Source organism: Ciona robusta, chromosome 10 (genome assembly GCF_009617815.1).
Source record: "Ciona robusta chromosome 10, ASM961781v2".
Taxonomy (NCBI): domain Eukaryota; kingdom Metazoa; phylum Chordata; class Ascidiacea; order Phlebobranchia; family Cionidae; genus Ciona; species Ciona robusta.
Window position 1 is genome coordinate 7086011 of NC_143244.1, and position 20858 is coordinate 7106868.

Below are 20858 nucleotides of genomic sequence, written 5' to 3' on the forward strand. Positions count from 1 at the left end.
CCATTTGCTAGTGAGCAAAGCACATTAAAAGAACTATAAAACCGTATTTTACAACTCCCATAGATCGTTGTTAATTGTTAGAAACACGATCAGGAGATTTGGATATATACGTGCTAAAGATATACCGTCTTTCAGACAAACACAGCTAGACCGCCGCAGTGCCAAGACACGCTTGTTGCAGCCAAGTCAAATCAGTTATAACCGGAAGGAGACGCGTTATTCAGAAAGCATAGTAGTAATATAAGGATAACAGCACAGAAAAGGAGCTTCAGGAAAACAAAAGAAACTTGCTGTTTTAAGTTTTTTTATTAGGTATTTAGTAAAAGTTAATTTTATACGATAAATAGTTATACACATTATGTTATATGCATTCTATTTGTATCGCTTCTATAATTAAATTATAAACATTTTTAGATTTAGGGTCGTAGCAACATCTGATAAAGTGCAGGTAACACAATGAAACCGATGCTAGAAACAAACAAACAACACATCGGTTGTGGCGCACACCTTTAGCCTTCTTTAAACCAGTGGAATGAATAATTTATTAAAACGATTTCTGGCTTTGCTCCTTTCGTAAACGTGTACAATAGAAACACGTAAGCCCATAACGCCCCAAACCTATAATTGTAGTGGTACTAAGCCTGAAACATGCTCATAGCTGTCGACCGCTACACCTCAATGGCAGATATTTATACAAGAGCCAAAAACTGTGCTGGAAGTCGTGGGCCGACTGTATGCGATAGAATCTACAGGTGTACGCCTGTTAAACTTCTGCGGAGTTTACTGCTCATTGCATAAATGGTGCGAGGAAAGCGTTAGGTATAAAGTGGAGTAAATGGCTAGCGGTAAAGGTGGTGCACTCAAGCATATAGATGATTGACAGGGCAATCAACGAGACTATTATACAAAAGTTTTGTAGTTTTATTTTGGTAGAAAACATTCAATATGTTTACCCTTGTAGTTAAATATCTCATGTAAAACTTTCGCGGAAAACTTGAATTAAATTTATTTTGCAAACCGCTAGGAGCGCTGCGGAGTAATGCTGGTGATTTTCGAATGAGCGATTACGTCATCGATGATTAATTGAGAAACTTAAAGCGGTAACTTGCTTAATCGGTTAGCGGGTACTCTATAAGTCATTTGGGGACATTTAAATTTCCGACCGTTTTGTCCGACCAATTAAATGTTATAAACTAATTAAAAAAGTTATTTTCTGACGCCATACCGAACTTGGAATTTCTTTCGTGGCGTAAAATTATTATTAGTACGAGGTTCTGAACTTGGTTTTATTTTCGACTCGCATTAAAACATGATTTCCAATAATGGATAAATAATTGAATTTATCGCAAACAGAACCAGTCCAGTGCGCAATGCGAGAATTTGATCAATGAAAGGAGGAGAGTATCGATTCGATAAGATTTTCGTTAAAGGTCAGCCTTTCGCGCTGACAGTGTTTTGGGTTTTCTCTACAATACAAGGTAAATGTTGTTGCAGAATTGTAGGCTGTAATTGATTTACGTGATGTCGCTCTTTTCCGGTTGATTCGCGATGGAGAGGAATTAAAAAGCCTAATTTGCCAAGAGCAAAGATGCCGTATGTGAGAGCGAGGTCTGTAGAGCAAGAGAGCAAAAGAGGTGACGTACGAAACGCACAAAGAGAGGATAGGCAAACAACAATTCACGTCGAGACCAACGTCATTATTCATAAAGAGAGAAAGGCCGCTCCGTCACGCACAGACTGGGAGCAGACGCAAAGACGTAACCGTACGATCAATAACAGTGCTCGGGCAACTGCGGCGAAGAACAGGCGTTGGTGGAAAGGCAAGAGCGCCGCAACCGTACAGAGTGAGCCTACGTCGTCAGACACAGCTGTTAAAGACGTCGACGTAACCTCGGGCGGGAATAGCAATGAAAGACTAGACAGCCATACCGAGAACTGCTCTGATTTCAGCAACTCGACTACCGAAGAAAAGGCAAAGTTTGATATCTGGAAAAAAAGAGTAAATCGACGAAATAGTGGCTATTACGCTAAGAGAATAAGCCTAAACCGGGATTTAAGGTTCTCTCAGCAGACGGGTGATAGTAAAGAGAGTCTTTCTGTTAGTGAAAAGGATTCAGGTGTCTTTTGTTCGCATAACCAAGAAATCGCTACAATAACTTCGTTCTACGAAAATGCTCTGCAGCCTCAGGAATACCCAAGCACATACGAAGGTATAGTACAGACCGTGTTACCCTCTACTAGTCCCTACTACAACAAGTCATTTGCCAGCTTAAAACGAAAGCAAGCAACTCAGCATCCAACTGCAGCCTGTACGAATTGCGGACAAAAGTGTAATACATCTCAGTCCAACAGGAAATACTCTAGTTCAGAACCGGAACAGTCGTATGCTCGCTTTAGATGCACCAAAGAGCGCTACTTTTCTCAGCTGCCCGTTTCATCATTTAATCTGCCAGGTTGCGTGCAATTAGATACCGCAAACCCAGCGAGCTGCACAGAAAGAAAGTCTTCAATGTCTGATCTTAATAATGACCGAGTTAGCCGTGAACTTAATACCGAACCTACTACTATATCTTGCCAAGATATACCAACTGTACGGTCCCAATCTGATCCTAGGAAAGACACGGAGGCATTACTTTCAGCAGAGAGGCCCTTGTCTACACAAACCGTTTTACCTAATCACTTTGGGCATTACGACGAAACTGTCGGCTGTGGAAGACGAATTGCTGCTGACCCGACTGTTACAACCAGCGTTTCTACACCTCTGGTCTACTCGTTTTCGCCGGAGGACGAACCACACAGTTATGACACAAACACTGCCAGTGATAACAATGCTTTGACGTACCGACCGACTCGATTAAAAACCCAGTCCCACCCGCAAACGGTAAAAAATAGGCAAAGTGTTCCAGGCGACCTACAACTGCTACCTCGGCAGCATTATAATTCTGAAAACAGTACCCCGCCGCGCTCTGCGCCTTTCGGAAACAGCCGTGAAGAATTACATATACCTACCAAGAAGCAAGACCAGCAGCTCAAAAAGGAACATTTGTCCAGCAGTTTAACTGCATTATCTACGCCAAGGTCGCCTGAAAAACACACATGGGACTATGGCTCCAGTAAACCAAATCCCTTTGCCGAAATCGCCATGAAGAGCGCTAAGCACAACGGTGTAGTGTCTGCTTTTCCAAAGCTAGGGGCTTCGACCCGCAGTTTAAATCGGCTTGAGCATAATTTTTACGACGAAGATGGAGAGTGTATTCCTTTGACGCAAGTTTCCCCACAAGCAACACACACCGAATCCTATCTTGCGCCGCCAGATTTAGTTGGGGGTCATAAAAACGATTCCGACCACCCCGGAAAAGTAAGAGACGTCTTCCCGGAGGAAAAAGAACAACGAAATAACATCCGTGATTCTTCCCATAAAGTCGATGGAAGCGATACAGCTCAGGTCGATTCTTCGTCCATGCAAATGGATAAGAAAAGTCTTGGGGCAAACAACAACAAAACAATGAACATAGGGTACAGACTCGGATACCGACGAACGCTTTTCGAGCGACGCAAACGGTTGAGTGATTACGCTTTAATATTCGGAATGTTCGGAATAATTGTAATGGTCATCGAAACCGAACTTTCATCGGGAAATATTGCTGATTTGGTAAGTGAATAAGTTACCTCTATATGTATAACAGCTGTCTTTCTATATCTGTCTCATTGTAATTACTGTCCACCTACTGGGAGTTTTCCAACAGCGTACAGTACATATATATAGTTCCTAATATACTTGATGTAATTTCACAACCTAGCCTTAATACCTGGTTCCAACAGTAATTGAAAGACTTTCTGTAGCATTTACTAATATTGCAGACTTTAAACAACATTTATTTCTACATAACTAAGCTAAATACAGATATATTAATACAAAGCGCATTATGGATATACCTTACGAATCTTAGATATCACATGTCCGCCTTTGATTGCTGGACTTATATTCAGCAGCGGTACCGCATTCGTGTTGCTTTCCCAAGGGATAAATTCAGGAGAAAACTAAACCGCCTCTGCTCTCTCTAGTTAAAATCATTTGATTGCGATAAACGTTTCTGTATAGCATCACTCGCAAACCAGTTAAAACCAGGTTAAAATTTCTCTGAAATACAAGAGACTAGTCGAGAAAAGTAATATATTTAAAGTTAAACAAACTGGTAAAGTCGCTGGCAAATATGCTTTGTTAATAAATAAACAACTATTGTTTAATAACAATTAAAGAATGTTAAACTGTACTTAATTCTATGTTGATTAAAGCACAATACTTAACTGTCTCTAACTTAGTTTAGCATTGTCTAATATTACACGGTGTAGAAAGATTGACACAGTTAAAAATTAATTTACCGAATTTTTTTTATTCAATATCTATTTATTCCCAGAGAGGCAAAGTATTGCAATGCAGTACAAGCGACCAAATAATGAAAGCTTGGAACGGCGGACTCTTAACAGAATGTGCTTGGAAGGTATATTACAATTGTTTTATATAGTAGGGTGGGGAAAATTGGACGCCTTTAGCACATAATATCTAAATATCCAGTTCGTATTTTAAACAATCAACAACGGTCTATTGAAGTCGTAAGAATACGATTTTATAATTCTTAGAATATTTTTGTTTACTTCCAAAATGCGACAAGAAAACAGACTGAAAAGGTGTCCCATCTTTCCCCACCCTGCTGTACAATCCATAATGAGTTAATTTAAACTGTATTATGGGATTAGCAGCCACGCTTTTATTTGTGGCAAGTAGTTTGTCCACATAGCATGTTTAAACGACTGTCGCTTTGCTGCTAATTCTCTTTTATTTGCTGCTTTTATGAATCTGTTTTTGTTTTTCGTGATTGTATTCGAAGAAATAAATTAAAAATCATTGCATAAAAACACTTATGATTTTGTTTTTTTCCAGGCCACTTATTTCTCTTTAGCTTTGAAGTGCCTAATATCATTGTCAACAGCATTATTATTGGGTTTGGTCGTCGCATATCACGCTAGAGAAATACAGGTGAATATATATTGTAAAGTTAATATGTAAGTGACATTTTATATAAATGCCTTACGCCATTTTATCTGTAGTTATGCTCTGCCAATTACAATTATTTGTGCCTTGTTTTACATAAAGAGTTTATATACACCCAACGTTTAAATGTACAGTAGGGTGGGATAAGATGGAGCATTTTTTATTGTCATTTTCGTCCCATTTGGTGGTAAACAAACAGTATTTACAGAAAATATATCACCGTAGTCCTGCGGCTGTAAAATAACGTTGGTAATTGGTACAAATACGCTCGGGAAATATGGGATTTGTGTGATAACGGATTCCCATTTTACCCCATGGTTCTATACATATGGAGTATAAATATAGCTTGGTGAATGAACAATATATGGAAGATAAAGGTTTTTCACCTTTTTTTTGCTGTCAACAACTAATAGATCACGGCCCGCCGCAGTTTCATTCGGTCACCACATTTATTTTAGTGTTCAGTGTTGCGCGACATTGCTCTGAAATTACATGTGGCGATGCATTATTTATAAGGTTACCGTGAATTCATTTAGTTGCCTAACGACGTACATACCGCGACCTACTGCGTTATAAACGTGACTTGCGTTAGGCTTTGTAGCAGAGGGACGGCTTACACACATGGTTGGACAGCGCAGCTATTTTTGTACGTTGCAGTTAATCCAGCATGTAAAAGACAGCTCTTGAATCGATTAATCCGGGCACAAAAACACGTCAAAAACCAACAACAGCAACGCTAAATTATGCGCACGTCCGCGGTTACAGAATTATGGAGCTACAAAACGTCAACGTTGTACTTCAACGTGAGCAATGTACCGGTAACAACCAATTAGCAACAATACAATACGTAGGCCAAAGACTTTAATAGCTCAACATTTCAACACCTAACTCGGAATGTTCTTTGAAACGTGTTAAATCATGTCATCACTTGGACGTGTTTACGATGTCGGTAACTCCAGTTATATTTCATTTAGGTCCAATAAACACCAATCGGACAACAGCCCGTTTTAAAATCTCTATATATTGATTATCCTGTACGGAAATCTGAATACATTCACTGACATACAGAACCAACAAAGCTATATCAATACCAAACCAATACCGATAGCGCATGTTTAAATTTAGTGTGTTTGGTCTGTTTTTTAGACCGTAAAATATTTTGAACGAATGAATAAAATAATGAACTTATTTTAATTTTCCTTGTTGCGAGGCAACAACGGTCGTATAACACGGGTTTTCTGTTTCATACACCTCGTGCCTGTTTACGAGTTACCATATATATAACTTTGTGGGTGTTTTGTATTGAATACATGTCAATATATTCGCTTGAATTTGGCACTGCTAAATATCACGTATGTTGTTTACGCGTGTGCTACAGCAACGTAAAGGTATGCCTCACAGCAAGAACATTCATGGCCTTTTTCCAAACTTCCATTTAGTTACGCTCACGCGCAGAAAAGTCCCCCGAGACCTTGCGTTGCCAAGCGTTTCTATTTTCTGACTGCGTTGCTGAAACTAATAAAATTACCGCTCAGTTTAATATATTGGCTCATTTAATAGTGAAGCAATTTAAACGGATTTTAGATACCCCGTAACTAATACTGTTAGCGGAAGAGACAAATATACATAAGATTACTCTGTAATTTCATAAGTATACGGCTAGTTGATATTATTTAAAAAATGTAAACAAGCTTTTGTTTAATGAAGTACTACACTGCAGCAATATTGTTAAACGCGATGTAGAAAAGCTTAAGTTTTAAATTGTTATGCTGATGTAGAATGAATTACAAAGTGGTTACATGGTTCATTAAGCATAGGTGCCGGCACAGGCATGTGTTGCAATTAAGAGATGCATTATGAACGACAGATGGCTGTACCATTGCATATACCTTACTCTAACGTTAACTAATCGATTGAAAAGCGAAAGCCAGAGACATCACAATGGTATTTGCTATCAGGGTAAAGATAAGGCATCGAGAGGTCAACGGTTCCATGCATTCGTCTTGGCAGTGAATTAAATGCTCTTTATATTACAGTTGTTTATGATTGACAACGGTGCGGAAGATTGGAGAATCGCAATGGATTGGGAACGAGTAATGTTCATTACGCTTGAACTGACCATATGCAGTATTCACCCGATACCGGGTCTATACACATTTGAGTGGTCCGCGAGACACGTAAGCCCTTTACTAAGCACTTGAACTTCCAATTTAGAACAGCCTGTCGTGCCCATAATTAATCTCCGTTTGTTGAAAAGTTAACTTATTGGACTTTAGGGTAAAATAGTCAATGTTTTCATCGTCGTTTATCGTTTCATTTAGTAGTAAAAAACACATTTAAAGAAATATATAACCGTTGCCTCGCCGCTCTAAAATAACGTTGTTAAAGATACGATTGACACAATCAATTTTTTTACTTAAATTAAAACAAAATGCCCCCCAAAATATATTTGAACTTTTAAAATTGTCAGGCATTTTCTGGAGTTACGACGACAACAACAGCGGACGTTGACATCCTTCTCTCGATCCCTATGTTTCTTCGTCTTTATCTGATAGCTCGTGTGATGCTTCTACACAGCAGGCTTTTCACCGACGCGTCATCTCGAAGCATCGGAGCTTTGAACAAAATCAACTTTAACACCAGGTAATGTGGTGGGGGTAAGATGGACCAGGGGCAAAATGGTGCATGAGACAAGGTGGTACTTGGCCATTTGGGGCAAGATGGATCACCCTTTAAAATCCTATTTTTGATACACATTTATGTTACATTTTTTATGTAAAATCAATATTTTTCACAAGGCTCATATTGGTAGGGGAAGTAAACAACATTATTTACAGCATAACAATATCCCCATCTTAAATAACGTTGTCAATTGTGAACAACACGAATAGGAAATATTGAAAGTACTATTGGTATCCATCTTATCCCACAGTTATGTTTAACCTTGTTTTATACAAAACAGATTCGTTATGAAGACGTTAATGACGATATGTCCTGGCACCGTGCTGCTGGTATTCAGTATTTCATTATGGATTATTGCAGCGTGGACTATTAGAGCTTGCGAACGGTAAGTACACATGTACAGTATTCGTAATATAAACTATGATTACAATATTGGCAACATAAAATTCAACAGTTTTAAAATTTAATTAAACCATGTACCATCTTACCCCAGCCTGTTATATATAGTAGGGTGAGGAAACATGGGACACGTTTTCATTCTATTTTCTCGTCCATTTGTTAGTAAATAAAGAACATTTAAAAAAAATATGAAACCGTATCCTCACGACTCCCATAGACCGTTGTTAATTGTTTAAAACGCGTTTAGGATTTCAGATATCATGGGCTAAAGGTGTCCGATCTTACTCCACAGAACTATGCCTGTCCCGCTTGCAACTTTTACACACATCACTCGCTTTTAATTAAGAGATAAGTCATTCTCCTACCGGTCAGGATTACCTTGTTCGTTATCATATATATATGTGTGTGTATATACGAACCCGGATTAAACGAATACTTCCAAATGTTAAACTATACACAATAATGTGCTGTCACTTAAAAATATTTGTAGAAACGCTGTAAAATATCATATTCCGTCGGCTTAGGTAAGACGGTCTATGTTTTTTCTCCTTTATCGCCCGGTTTAGTAGTAAACAAAAAACCTTTAAATATCTATATAACCGTATATCCACAAGACTTTAAAATGGCGTTGTTAATTGTTTAAAACTTGTATAGGAAATATCGGATATATACGCTAACTGTATCCATCTTATTCCACAATACCCAAATACCCAAATCGAGGCATTGGGATTAAACAACGCGCCATTTAAATGGGGAATATGGTCTGTCATAATATTTCATTTATTTATTCAAGATTTTCATAATACGTTTCATGCCTATGACTTTTACTAATTACGGAATCAATGCTGAAGATTGTGTGTAAGCCACCAGGGTTTAAAGGCTCCACACTTAGCCCAGTGGGAACTGTTGGAATCGATTAACTTGATTTCTCTGACAGTTCAACTTGAAAATGCCCTATTAAAATCCACTTACTAGAGCATTGTAATATTAAAATCACGGCCCACAGGTCGAGATAGCAAGAACGACTGACAGATCGTTTTAGCGAGATAGGCATTAATGCTATCACGCCACTTTCGGGACTTGACACGAAAAACGATTGCGTGAACTGTAATAGCGACTTCAATATAAGATTTCTATTGCGTGGGGTAAGGTATATAGTAGGTTGGGGTAAGATGGTTCATTTTTTTGTTTTTTTTTGTCGCATTTGGTAGTAAACAATTTTACAGAAATATATACTGCATCCACGCGACTCTAAAATAAAGCGTTGTTTATTGTTTAAAACACGATTAGAAAATGTCCTATATATGCAAGCCCCCCTATTATGCAAGAACTGGTTAAGTTCCAGTGCTTATCTCAGCACGTATTGACATAATAAATTGTACCGATGAATGATACACCTTAAATAAGAAAAAAATAAGCAATTAGTTTTTCTACTGAAAGTTATCCTGCCCGCCCGTAGGAGACGAAGGAAATTATCAATATTTAATGGCGTCTTCCAGTTACAGCAAAGTTAAAGTAGTTACCATCGATCCCCTGGCAAATAAGTGCATTTGTCCGGTGTGCGGAGTCGAATACAGCTTTATTAATTAACAATTGCGATGGTACAGGAAACGATTGAAACCATTAAAGTCGGACTGCAGTTGCGAAAACAACTTGTGGAAATTTATGACGTCGTAAAATGTTCACAACTGGAATTGTAATTTACACATTTTTTAACCCTTTGAAAACGACAGCGAAAATTAAATTATTGAAACAGTGTAGACGAGGAAGTATAACCAGAAGCAAAACGCAGTCGTTAAAATATCTAGGAAAATTGAACCGATTGTGTGTATTGTTCCGGTGTAAGATGGATACCGTTAGCACATAATATTCAATATTTTCCAAACAAGCTTATAACACTTTTATTTTAGAGTCATTTAACGCTACGGTTATAAAAAGAGAGAACAAAAACACGTACCATCTTGCCCCTACCTACTATATACTGTTGTTATCAAGCAGTAGGCATAAACACCTTTATAGATATATTGCAAGCTACGATACGTTTTATCTGTCAAACTCTTGCGCCACCAAGCTGTACTTTCACCCAAATCGATCTTGCTCCAATTAAATGCTGCTGCAATTTTACAACCGTTAAAAAGTCTTTTAAATTGCGTTCAACTTCGCGCTGACAAAGAAACGTGTCCAAATCCCGTTACTAAGCAACCGAAGTGCGTCATTTCAAAGAAAATAATTACTGCGCGTCTTAAAGTTAATCTCAAAAAATCAAATCACTTCGATCGAATCCTACTGCAGATTCAAATCGTACGAAATGCGTTATTAACGACACGGGTCAGACAGACTCACTGCCGCAGTAAATAATTTACGGCAAAGAAAAACCGTTACCAACACGAAATGTGCAAACTGTGTCCTTAAATGTGTCAAAAAGTAACCTTTATTTACAATGTTATAGGATATTTTTATTATAGGGTTTGAATGTTTTGTGGGTAAATCTAGCCTTAAAAATATGTTTTCTATTTTTTTTACTGGTTATTTCTTTACTAACCAACTGGGATGTAAAACTAAATGAAAACATAAACCATCTTACCCCAACCTGCACAGGCCGTCTTGCAGCAATAGCGTACTTACACTAAAATTTCCAAATTGTCATATTTTAATCCTACCATTTTGTGCAAATATTGGAAAAACTCTTTTTTAACTATTCCCAATTAAACTGTATAAAATTGCCACGGCTAAATATTGGCCAAACTGTTTGTCCAATTATAGACCACTCAGAATAAAACAGAAAAAGAAACAAAATGTAACTTTTTTCAAACAATATCTTTTTTAAACACACGAAATGCATCGCCAATCAAAATGGAGTATGTTTTGTTTTACCAAAGAAAGAATAATTTTTCATTTATGAGTTTCTGTATAGAGTGGGGGGAGACGGGACATATTTTAGCAAATAATATCCGAATATCCTGATCGTGTTTTAAACAATTAACAACGGTCTGTGGCAGTCGTGAGGATACGGTTTTATAATTCTATGAACGTACTTTGTTTGCTACCAAATAGGAACAAGAACATAGAATAAAACGGTGTCTATATTTACCGCTACTATATTAGCAAGCATTTTGTTTAGGCAGAGTGAAACCTGTATAATATCACAAATCAATACTATACAATTTTTTTTTTTTTTTTTTTTTTTTTTTTTTTTTTTTTATTATTATTATAATAAAAAGGCGCAACAGCACAGTTGGTTGAAAATACACAGCAGCAAATAGAAAATACGATGTATATAATTGACTTTTAAAAGTTACTCCATTTTAAGTTATGCACATCTTTCTTATTTTTGCTTTTTGCTATTATCCATTCTTCGTTTTTCATTCTGTTTACATCACTTAAGAACATGTGCAATTTCGGTTCATTCTTTGCTACTTTAGAGCGGTATACACAAAAGCGAGCACATAGTAATAAGCAAGAAACTATCGGGTTATCACTCACACCAAAAAGAAAATGCTCATCTTGAAATACAAAAGGGGTGCGTAAAGTGGCACATATCCAGTCGGAAACTTCTTTCCAGAATAAAATTATTTTAGGGCATGTGCAGAAAATATGATGCACTGTTTCCAGTGCACTCTCACAAAAAACGCATTGGCCTGAGTCAACAATTCCGAATTTGAATAGTTTATCATTTGTTATTATCGCCAGGTTGTTTACTTTTATTTGGAATGAGCGGAATTTTGTTTTTAAGGTACAGAAGTAATTGGTTTTGTATATTTTTTTCCAATCAGGGTCGATACCTAGTAACGTGGCCCACGTTTGGCCCTGTTTATTTGTCTGCTCGCAGGATATATTCACTAATGTCTTATATAGATGTTTGGTGTTATGGCAGTCCATCACCGTTTTTAGCAGTTTTTCGGGGTATTCTCTATATTCTGTTTGATTTGCTGGAGGCGATTCCTCCCTGTCCCATTCGTCCGGGATAGCTTTTATAAGCCGGTTGTAGCTCCAAAAATCTGTCTCCTTATATGGGACCTTCCATTTTTTTATTATTTCGTTGTATCCCATGTATTCGCCTTTTTCGTTAATAAGGTCATGATAGGAGGAGATGCCATGAGTTAAAAACTGTTCGATTAAAAAGCTTTGTTGTTTCGTTTTAATTTTTGGGTTTAACCACAATAGCCGTGGGTCCGTACGGTAGTCCGAAATTATCCCTTTCTTAAACAATCGCCGCAGTAGAATTACTGATTTGTGTGAGGCGCGCAGTGGGAATATGCGCCGAAAGTCGGCACAGCCATCTCTCATTGGTGATAACATAGCGACGGTCATGATGTTTTGGTCGACAAACTCTTTTTCTATTAATTTCCAGGGAGCGTGGTAATTTGGGTCTAGTACGTTTCTTATCCATCGTAGGTTCAGTGTTAAAAGATATGTTTCGATGTCGATCATACCAGCCCCGCCTCTTTCTATGTCTGTGCACATTTTTGTACGATTTATCTTTTCCCACTTAGATTTCCAGACGAAACGAAATAGTTTCTGTTTTAATTTGTTAATAAACGTCTGCGGTGGTATTTCGGGTAAGACTGTAAGTTTGTAGGTGAGGATGGGAATGATGAGGGATTTTATGACCGTTATTTTCCCGAGAAGCGTCAGTGCACGACTAGACCAAATGTTTAAACGAATGTCGACTTTTTTTATGATAGTGGCGGAGTTAAGCGTGAAGATTCTTTTACTTTGCATTTCCAGTGGAATGACAACCCCGAGATATGTTATTTGATCATTAGGCCATGCGAGACCTTCATTGCCCATTGGGCGCATTGTACAATTCCGTTTCGTTCCTACGTAGAATGCGTTTGATTTATTCAGATTAGTCACAGAGCCAGAGGCATGACCAAAACGTCGCAGTATTTGGAAAATTAGATTAAAATCCTGTAGATTGCCCCTCGTGTATATTACCGTATCGTCGGCCAGTAGAGAGAGCTTTGTTTCATGACTATTAATATTTATACCTTGAAAGGGTGATGCTCGTAGCTCGATCGCCAGCATTTCTATAGCCATAACGAACAGAGTAGGAGACAGAGGGTCGCCTTGCCGGACACCCCTGCGTATATCAAAATACTTCGACACATACCCGTTGTTTGTGACAGCACATTTTGGCGCATCGTACACTGTCCGAATCCACTTTATAATTCTACTACCGAATCCAAATGCTTTTAACGTTTCGATTATATATTCCCAGCTTATTGTATCAAAGGCCTTATACATGTCTACTGAAATAATAGCTCCCGGTATCTGTTTTAGGTCGCAGTACTCAATCATATTAAACATGAGCCGAATATTATCTCCGATATATCGCCCATTTATGAAACCGTTCTGGTCCTTGTGGATCAGATCGTCTAAGAAGCATTTCATGCGGTTGTTTATTACTTTTGAGATAATTTTATAATCTGAATTTAGAAGGGTTATCGGTCTGTAGTTTGTCGCATAGTGTGGGTCCTTGTCTTTTTTCTGTACAAGTGTAATGACACCTTGTGTTTGGGTTGTGGATAAAATACCTGTTTTTTCCGAGAATTGAACGGCTTGCATGAATACGGGTTTCAATGTCGGCCAGAACGCTTTGTAAAATTCGATAGGAAGGCCGTCGTTGCCTGGTGATTTATTGTTCCGCATTGAATTAATTGCGAATAAGCACTCTTTTTCTGTAACTTCGGTTTCAAGCACCATACTTTGCTCTGGGGTCAAGCGAGGCGGGGAAAGGCTTGCGAGATGAGCAGCGATTTGTTTAGTATTCCAATTTGTGCGATTTGGCTCATATAGTTCCTGGTAAAAGTTTGCTAGTTCCGCTATTATTGCCGATTGGTTTGTTATTTCCCGGTTATCGCTTTTAAGTCTAAAGATAGTATTTTTCTCTCTGCGTATTCTTTCCAGGTTTAGGAAGTATTTTGTGCTTCTTTCTCCCTTCTCGGTCCAAAGCGCCCTACTCCTCACGATTGCGCCCATGGTCCGCTTTTCTACTAAGGTATTAAGCATGTTCTTTTGAGCTTCCCTTTGTTGTAAAAGTTCCGTCGACGGGTTGATTATACTCGTTATTTCGGATTCCGTTTTTTTAATTTTATTTTCAATCTCTTTTTGTTCAGCTTTAAGAGCTCGTGTCTTTTCCGCGCAAAATTTGATTGTTACTCCTCTCAGATGGCATTTTAACGCATCCCACCTCAGCGTCGGCTTAAACTGTTGCGGGGGGTTAAATGTACAAAATTCTTTAATTTCTGCCTTAATCATTTTTATGTAGCGAACATCAGATAACACAGTCGAGTTCAGTTTCCAAGTACCCCTACCTCGTGGGTTAGGATCAAGCATAACCTCAAATGTAGCGACGCAATGATCTGACTTTACGCCGGGAACTATGGACGCAGCACGCAGTTTTGATAGGACGAGTTTGGAGACTAAAAAGTAATCAATTCTACTAGCGGCGTATGGGTTGTTTTGGATGCGCGTGAAAACCTTTAGACCAGGATTATTAAATCTGAGTGGGTCTGAAAGGTTATGAGCAGTCATATTGGTTGTTAAAACGCGGTGGGAGTTTTTGTTTCGAAGGGTTGGGATGTTTCTGTCTAGCGCAGGATTTATCGTTACATTGAAATCTCCTCCTATTATAGTAGCTCCGGTATATTGGGTAATAAGCAGCTTTTGAAATAGGTCCTCGAAAAACTGAGGTTCATCCCTATTGGGGCCGTATATGTTTGTGATGGTTAATATCGTGCCGTTAATCTTTATCGTTGCCATTAACCACCGTCCGATAGGATCCGCAGCGTGGGTAAGCACTTCATATGACAGTCTTTTGTTAAAGAGTATTGCTACCCCCCTACTGTTATTGGTACCGTTGGCCCACAGAATTTCCCCTTGCCATTCCATTTCCCAAAGTTTTTGTTTCTCTCTCGAGCAATGCGTTTCTTGTAAAAAAGTTATACAGTATCGTTTGTTTTGTAAATAGCGAAAAATAGTTTTACGTTTTTTATCATTTCTTAGACCAGCTACATTAAAGGTTGCAAAATTTACAGTCATTGGAAAGTTGTTATTAAAGTTTTCTAACACCAATATCAACATCGTATTCATATTCAAAGCCACAGCTACATTTAAATGGTGCTTGCGGTTCTATTTCTTTGATATACCTTTTTCCGCAATCGCAGTGGATTAGGCGACATTTGCATTTAGCGTTAGTGCAAGCTTTACTTAAGGGTTTACCAAGAAGAACGTTAAATTGGTTGCATTTACAATGTGTGGAGTACCTTTGGCAGTTCGCACATTCGTATGTTCCATCTTCCAATCTGTATTCTGGTTGTATCGTTTTACAGCACGGCATCAATAGCATAGTTTCCTTGCATACTGGGCATGCAGTTGATTCACTATCGAAGCTTGTGAGGAATAGGTCGCTTCCACAGCACACTTTGGATATCAAAAATTCGTTGCTGCAGCTCCAGCAGAAGTAGCTTTCGGTTTGTTCTGTGGTGAGTCCTTCCATATTGCACTTTGGGCAGTTTACCGGTAGTTTTTTTTCACTGACGCTAGCCGACTTGACTCTAGTGTTTCTTTGGTCATCAGGGCTGGGATAAGCTCTCTTGATTCGAGCAGCGGTTGTTTCGCTCTCCATAGCAGTTGACGCCTCCTGCGAGTCACGCGCTACCTGCGGCAGCGTGCTGGCGTTCTTATCTCTGACGTCAGGTAGCCTCGCACTGGCTGTCGGAGTATTCAGCTTCAGGCCGGACTCTTGCTCGAGCGTGGCAGTTTCGAGACGAGGGAAGTCGCTTTTTCTCTGTTTGCAGTCTGCTTGTTTGTGACCTGGTTTTGAGCAATATTTGCATGTAATCTTTTGGCCAAAGTATGAGACATAAAACTCAAGATTGTTAACTACGATATAACTGGGAATCGGGTTTTTTTCCACATCTTCTCTTTTCATTGTTATGTATCTGACTCCGGTCTTGAACCCATCTTTATCTATTTTGTGAGTGCTTTTAATTGGTTTGCCATATTCCTTTTCAATGTGTTCCAGCAGCGTTTTCTCAGGAAAGGGTATTGGAACCCATCCTATTACTACATTTACAATGTCGGATTCGTACAGTCGAAGGCCGTAAATTTCGTTTACTGTCGTTAACTTTTCGAACAGATCCAGAACATTCTGCCTGGTAACACAGGTGACATCCACTTTGTTACCTTTCATTGCTGCAATGCCAGCTATTCTGTTTTTTGTAAAACCTGCTTCTTTTAACAGAAATATTATCTCGCTTCTTGACATTAGCTTGTTCGTTCTAAACATAAGGCATGTTGGTCTTTTAAACACTATTCCTGGTGTATTAGCTGCCACCATCTGAGCGAAGCTGGCCCTTTCAGGTGCTGCCCTTGCGGACAACCGTCCGCTAGCCATACTAAACGTGAATGTCAAATCAATACTATACAAGATAAATGATTTAATATTAATCGGTTGATAGCGCCCTCTCTCGTATTTATAGTGCACCCGTATGGCCTCTTAATAAATCCACCTAAACGGCTAACGTGTCCCATTTTAATCTGTCTAATCGCGGATAACTGACATAAGATCATGCCAAACAATCTTTAGTACGTGTAAAAGCAATCAGGTCTTTCCTTATTGGAAAACCAGTAGCGCAAGACTTCAAATTACTCATTGTAAGTGATATTGGATTTGTGTATGCACAAAATCTATACATAGTAAGTTGGGAGAGATGCATCATTTTCCTTGTCTTTTATTATCCCATGTTGTAAAAAGCGAAGAATTTTTACAGAATTATATAACCGTATCCTATATTGGTAATTGTTCAAAATACTATCAGAAAAAATTGGATATTAATTGTGTGACGCTCTTTGTGAGGATATGTTTATATAAGTCTGTAAACAATCTTTGCAATCATCAAATGGGACGAAAAAAGAGCATGTAAAAACCATCTTACTTTATTTTAAAAACATGGACCATCTTATCTCCAAAAACACATTTACTGTTCACGGAACATATCACAGTTAATTTAACCCTTTTCAGATATCACGACACTGAGAACGTAAACAGCAACTTCTTAAGCTCGATGTGGCTTATTTCAATCACTTTCCTATCAATTGGCTACGGTGACTTGGTTCCAAACACATTCTGTGGCAGGACCGTCTGTCTTCTTACCGGCATCATGGTGAGATTTTGCCGCAATCAATCAATGTGTGGCGTATAAGGTTAAGTTGGGACGAATTTGTTTTGTTGATTCGACCTTAAAGGGCCCGGGTTCGCGCAGCATTAAATAAAAAACAAGTTGAAAAAACGTCGGAGTTAACAAAGTATTAGGATGGGAAAAACAGCTCACTTTTAAAAATATAGTGGTGTGGGGAAGGATGGGACAACTTTAGCACATAATATCCAAATATCCTGATCGTGTTTTAAACAATTAACAGCGGTCTATGGGAGTTATGAGGATACGGTTTTATAATTCTTTTAGTGTTCTTTGTTTACTAACAAATGGGATGAGCAAATAAAATAAAAATGTGTCCCATCTTCCCCCACCCTACTATATTATCTAAATATTGTGTTTTAAACAATTAACAACGGTCTACAGCAAAGTTAGTATAGACCAAGTTAGGAAACGGATTGTAAAACAACGAGTCTTGTTATCCATTGTCGCGCGTCCATGACGTCATAGACGTCACCATTACGGAGCCCACGGCATAGCATTTTATCATTGCTGGGTGCTGTTTTTCGTTTAAATTTTGCGATTTTTTAAAAACCAAGCACTTCTGCGAGTAAAAATGGCTTTCTACTAATGTTATATCTTATCACAATAATAAACCTCACAAAAATAATCAACTTTTATTGAACACTCAATCGATTAAAGAGTAAAAAAACAGAAAATATCAAGTTTACTAACCAAAAAACATAAAAGAACATGTTTAAAATATAAAAATACAAACAAAAACGCATAACATTACCATAAACTGGTGTATCTAGCTGCAGTTTTGCATGTATATTGTCGTGATTTTACTTTTTGGCTCACAAACTTAACACGTATAGCCGGCAACGAAACTTAAGGTATCTTTGTAAAATTTACTTAATATCGAAGTGACATTGAGGAAAACAATACTGAGTTACTATTTTTTGTCCTCTGCTTGAATTAGTAAGTTACGGGTCTTTATGAAATCGGAAAACGCGAACACCTTATCTGCTAGTACTTGAGCAGTTTAGAGCTGCATGTCCACTCATGTTGGATTATACATGTTGTAAAGAATGGTTCTGTGGATTCGTAGGTATGATCAAATACTATTATGTAAACTAAGCTGATTGCTGCTAGTCTTAATCGCCAACGTAAAGTACTCTGTTAAACCACACTGTACGCCGAAAACCAGTCAAAATATTAATTTACTTCACATTAATTCCTAGATTTAATATTATATAACAAGATTTATATTAGAAATTATATATTAAATGTTAAAACAACCGCTATATGTGTTTTCTAGCTTTGTATCGCTTACAAGAACTAAATGAACACATGCCGACCATGCATTGGTATAGGCGATTCACGCTCTGTGGGCTCCGTAATGGCGGACACGAGCGCCGTTTCCTAACTTGGTCTATACTAACTTTGGTCTACAGGAGTCGTGAGGATACAGTTTTATAGTTTTTATTCAAATTTGTTTTTATGGTTCGATTTTAAGGGCTCGAGTTCGCACAGCATAAAATAAACAAAAAAAACGTCGGAAATAAAATGGAGTATTTCTAGTTTAAAAAATGCGAATATTGTAACAGAAGTTTGAAAAACAAAGAGTTTTCATTTTCTGCTATACACCCATAAAGGCCAAATTCAAGTCTCAATGTATTTCATTTTTATCCACCAATCTTTGTAACATTGAACATTGATTTACCGGTTTCGTCATTATAACATTTGATTTGACATTACATAATTATAAATATTGATTTTTTTCATGCAATATGAAACATTCTATATGATGATAAATCCAGGACTGTGGCGTAATGAGTTTGGAAGGAACCCAAAAAATGTTTTATAACTTTAAATTTTGAGCATGCTTTTTATTGCATAGTAGGGTGGGGTAAGATGTTGCGTAATTTTTTTCTTTTTGATTATCCTATTTTGTAGCAAACAAAGAATATTTAGAAAAATATGTAATCGTTTGTCTGTGACCCAAACGTTGTTTATTGTTTAAAATACGATTGGGAAATATTGGATGTTATGTTCCAACGGTATCCATCTCACCCCGCAGTTCTATACATCGTTCAGAATATAGCTGGAATATAATTGAGTACTTTCTCCCACGTAATGAAATACGTAATAGGAAATAATAAAAAAAACAGACATTATTTGACGTGTAAAAATTTCATTATAAATTGTTTTGTTCATTCAGAGCGCCGTAACAAAAAACTTACGTTTTGGGAAATATTTAAAAATCATTTTAAACTAAATAACATAGGTATTTCCACGCAATAAAATCCATAACTTTTATTCCAGGGTGCCGGGTGTACTGCTTTAGTTGTCGCTGTCGTAGCCAGAAAATTAGAGCTCACCAAAGCGGAAAAGCACGTTCATAACTTTATGATGGATACTCAGTTGTCGAAACGCGTAAGTTACGTTTGTGCGCATTATAGTCTAGACTGGGAGTGATATTAAAATAGCTAAAACTGACACGAAACTTCACGCAGGTCAAAAACGCGGCCGCTAACGTACTCAGGGAAACATGGCTGATATATAAAAGCACGAAGCTAACAGATAAACTGGATTCTACTAAAGTTAGAAGACACCAGCGCAAGTTTCTGCATGCAATTTATCAGTAAGTGACCTCTGTTTTATAATTTTAAAGTAAAATATTTTTTGAAAGGTAGATTTTTTGGGGATGAATGAATAACTTAATCAATGGGTGAATAAAGGAACAAACAAATGTAAGCCTGAAAACCTAAATAAACAACAAACATGCACATAAATGAATGTAACTTATATATATCCTTGCGTGCTGGCGGGGCAGCGAGATTCGTTATAACACCGGTGTTCTATTTCATAAACCTCGTGCCCGTATACGAGTTACCACGTATGTAACTTTGTGGATGATTGTCTTTTTGATGGTTTTGATTGACTGCTCACAACTGTCCAGCTGCATCCATAATTTAATGACTTATTCGATGACCAGTATTGATTCTGACCAAGACAGATGGACTGTTGGGATTTAATAATAACAATTGAACAATGGAATAGCAGTAGGCTATACTGGAAGTGAAAAAATGTGAAATTGTGGTCTGAGAACCAAACCGAATCTTTATATAGTGGGGTGGAGGAATATGGGACACTTTTCATTCTATTTTCTCGCCTTACTTGCTAGTAAACAAAGAAATTCCAAGAATTATAGAACTGTGTCCCCACGACTCCCATATAGACCGTTGTCAATTGTTTAAAACACGTTCAGGATATTTGAATAATATGTGCTAAAGATGTCCCATCTCCCCCCACCCTACTATAGCTGTACAAGATCTTGTGTATATTGAAACACTTTTTGTTTTAATTACATTTAAATTGGTTTTAATTAAATGCAACTCAATATGAGTTAATTTATATGGTCTTGTGGGTTCAGCGGCCACGCTTTTATTTAACACTTTTCCTCAAGTAGTTTGGTTACTGTTTTCGAGTAGATAAATAACTATTTGTGTTTTGATATGCAAGTATAATATGCACTTGAACTCATATCATCTGTTTTT

General features: G+C 37.7%; 2 protein-coding genes across 2 annotated transcripts in view; one reads left to right on the plus strand and one right to left on the minus strand.

Moving 5' to 3' along the window:
- Positions 1-20858, plus strand: part of LOC149730312 (uncharacterized) — a 22598-nt gene continuing 1740 nt past the window's right edge. Inside the window, exons 1-9 of the mRNA XM_089887411.1 lie at positions 1-3652; positions 4419-4502; positions 4943-5038; positions 7090-7230; positions 7524-7696; positions 8016-8120; positions 17163-17304; positions 19624-19734; positions 19815-19942. Coding sequence (XP_089743537.1) covers positions 1589-3652; positions 4419-4502; positions 4943-5038; positions 7090-7230; positions 7524-7696; positions 8016-8120; positions 17163-17304; positions 19624-19734; positions 19815-19942 — 3044 coding nt within the window. The 5' untranslated portion in view covers positions 1-1588. The remainder of the gene's footprint in view (positions 3653-4418; positions 4503-4942; positions 5039-7089; positions 7231-7523; positions 7697-8015; positions 8121-17162; positions 17305-19623; positions 19735-19814; positions 19943-20858) is intronic.
- LOC149730313 (uncharacterized) lies at positions 15192-16544 on the minus strand. The gene has a single exon (XM_089887413.1). It carries the CDS (start codon positions 16533-16535, stop codon positions 15192-15194), a length of 1344 nt encoding a protein of 447 aa, XP_089743539.1. The 5' UTR covers positions 16536-16544.

Excerpts from the sequence above, each read along its gene's own strand:
- LOC149730313 (XM_089887413.1), bottom strand. The coding sequence starts at position 16,535 with ATGGCTAGCGGACGGTTGTCCGCAAGGGCAGCACCTGAAAGGGCCAGC.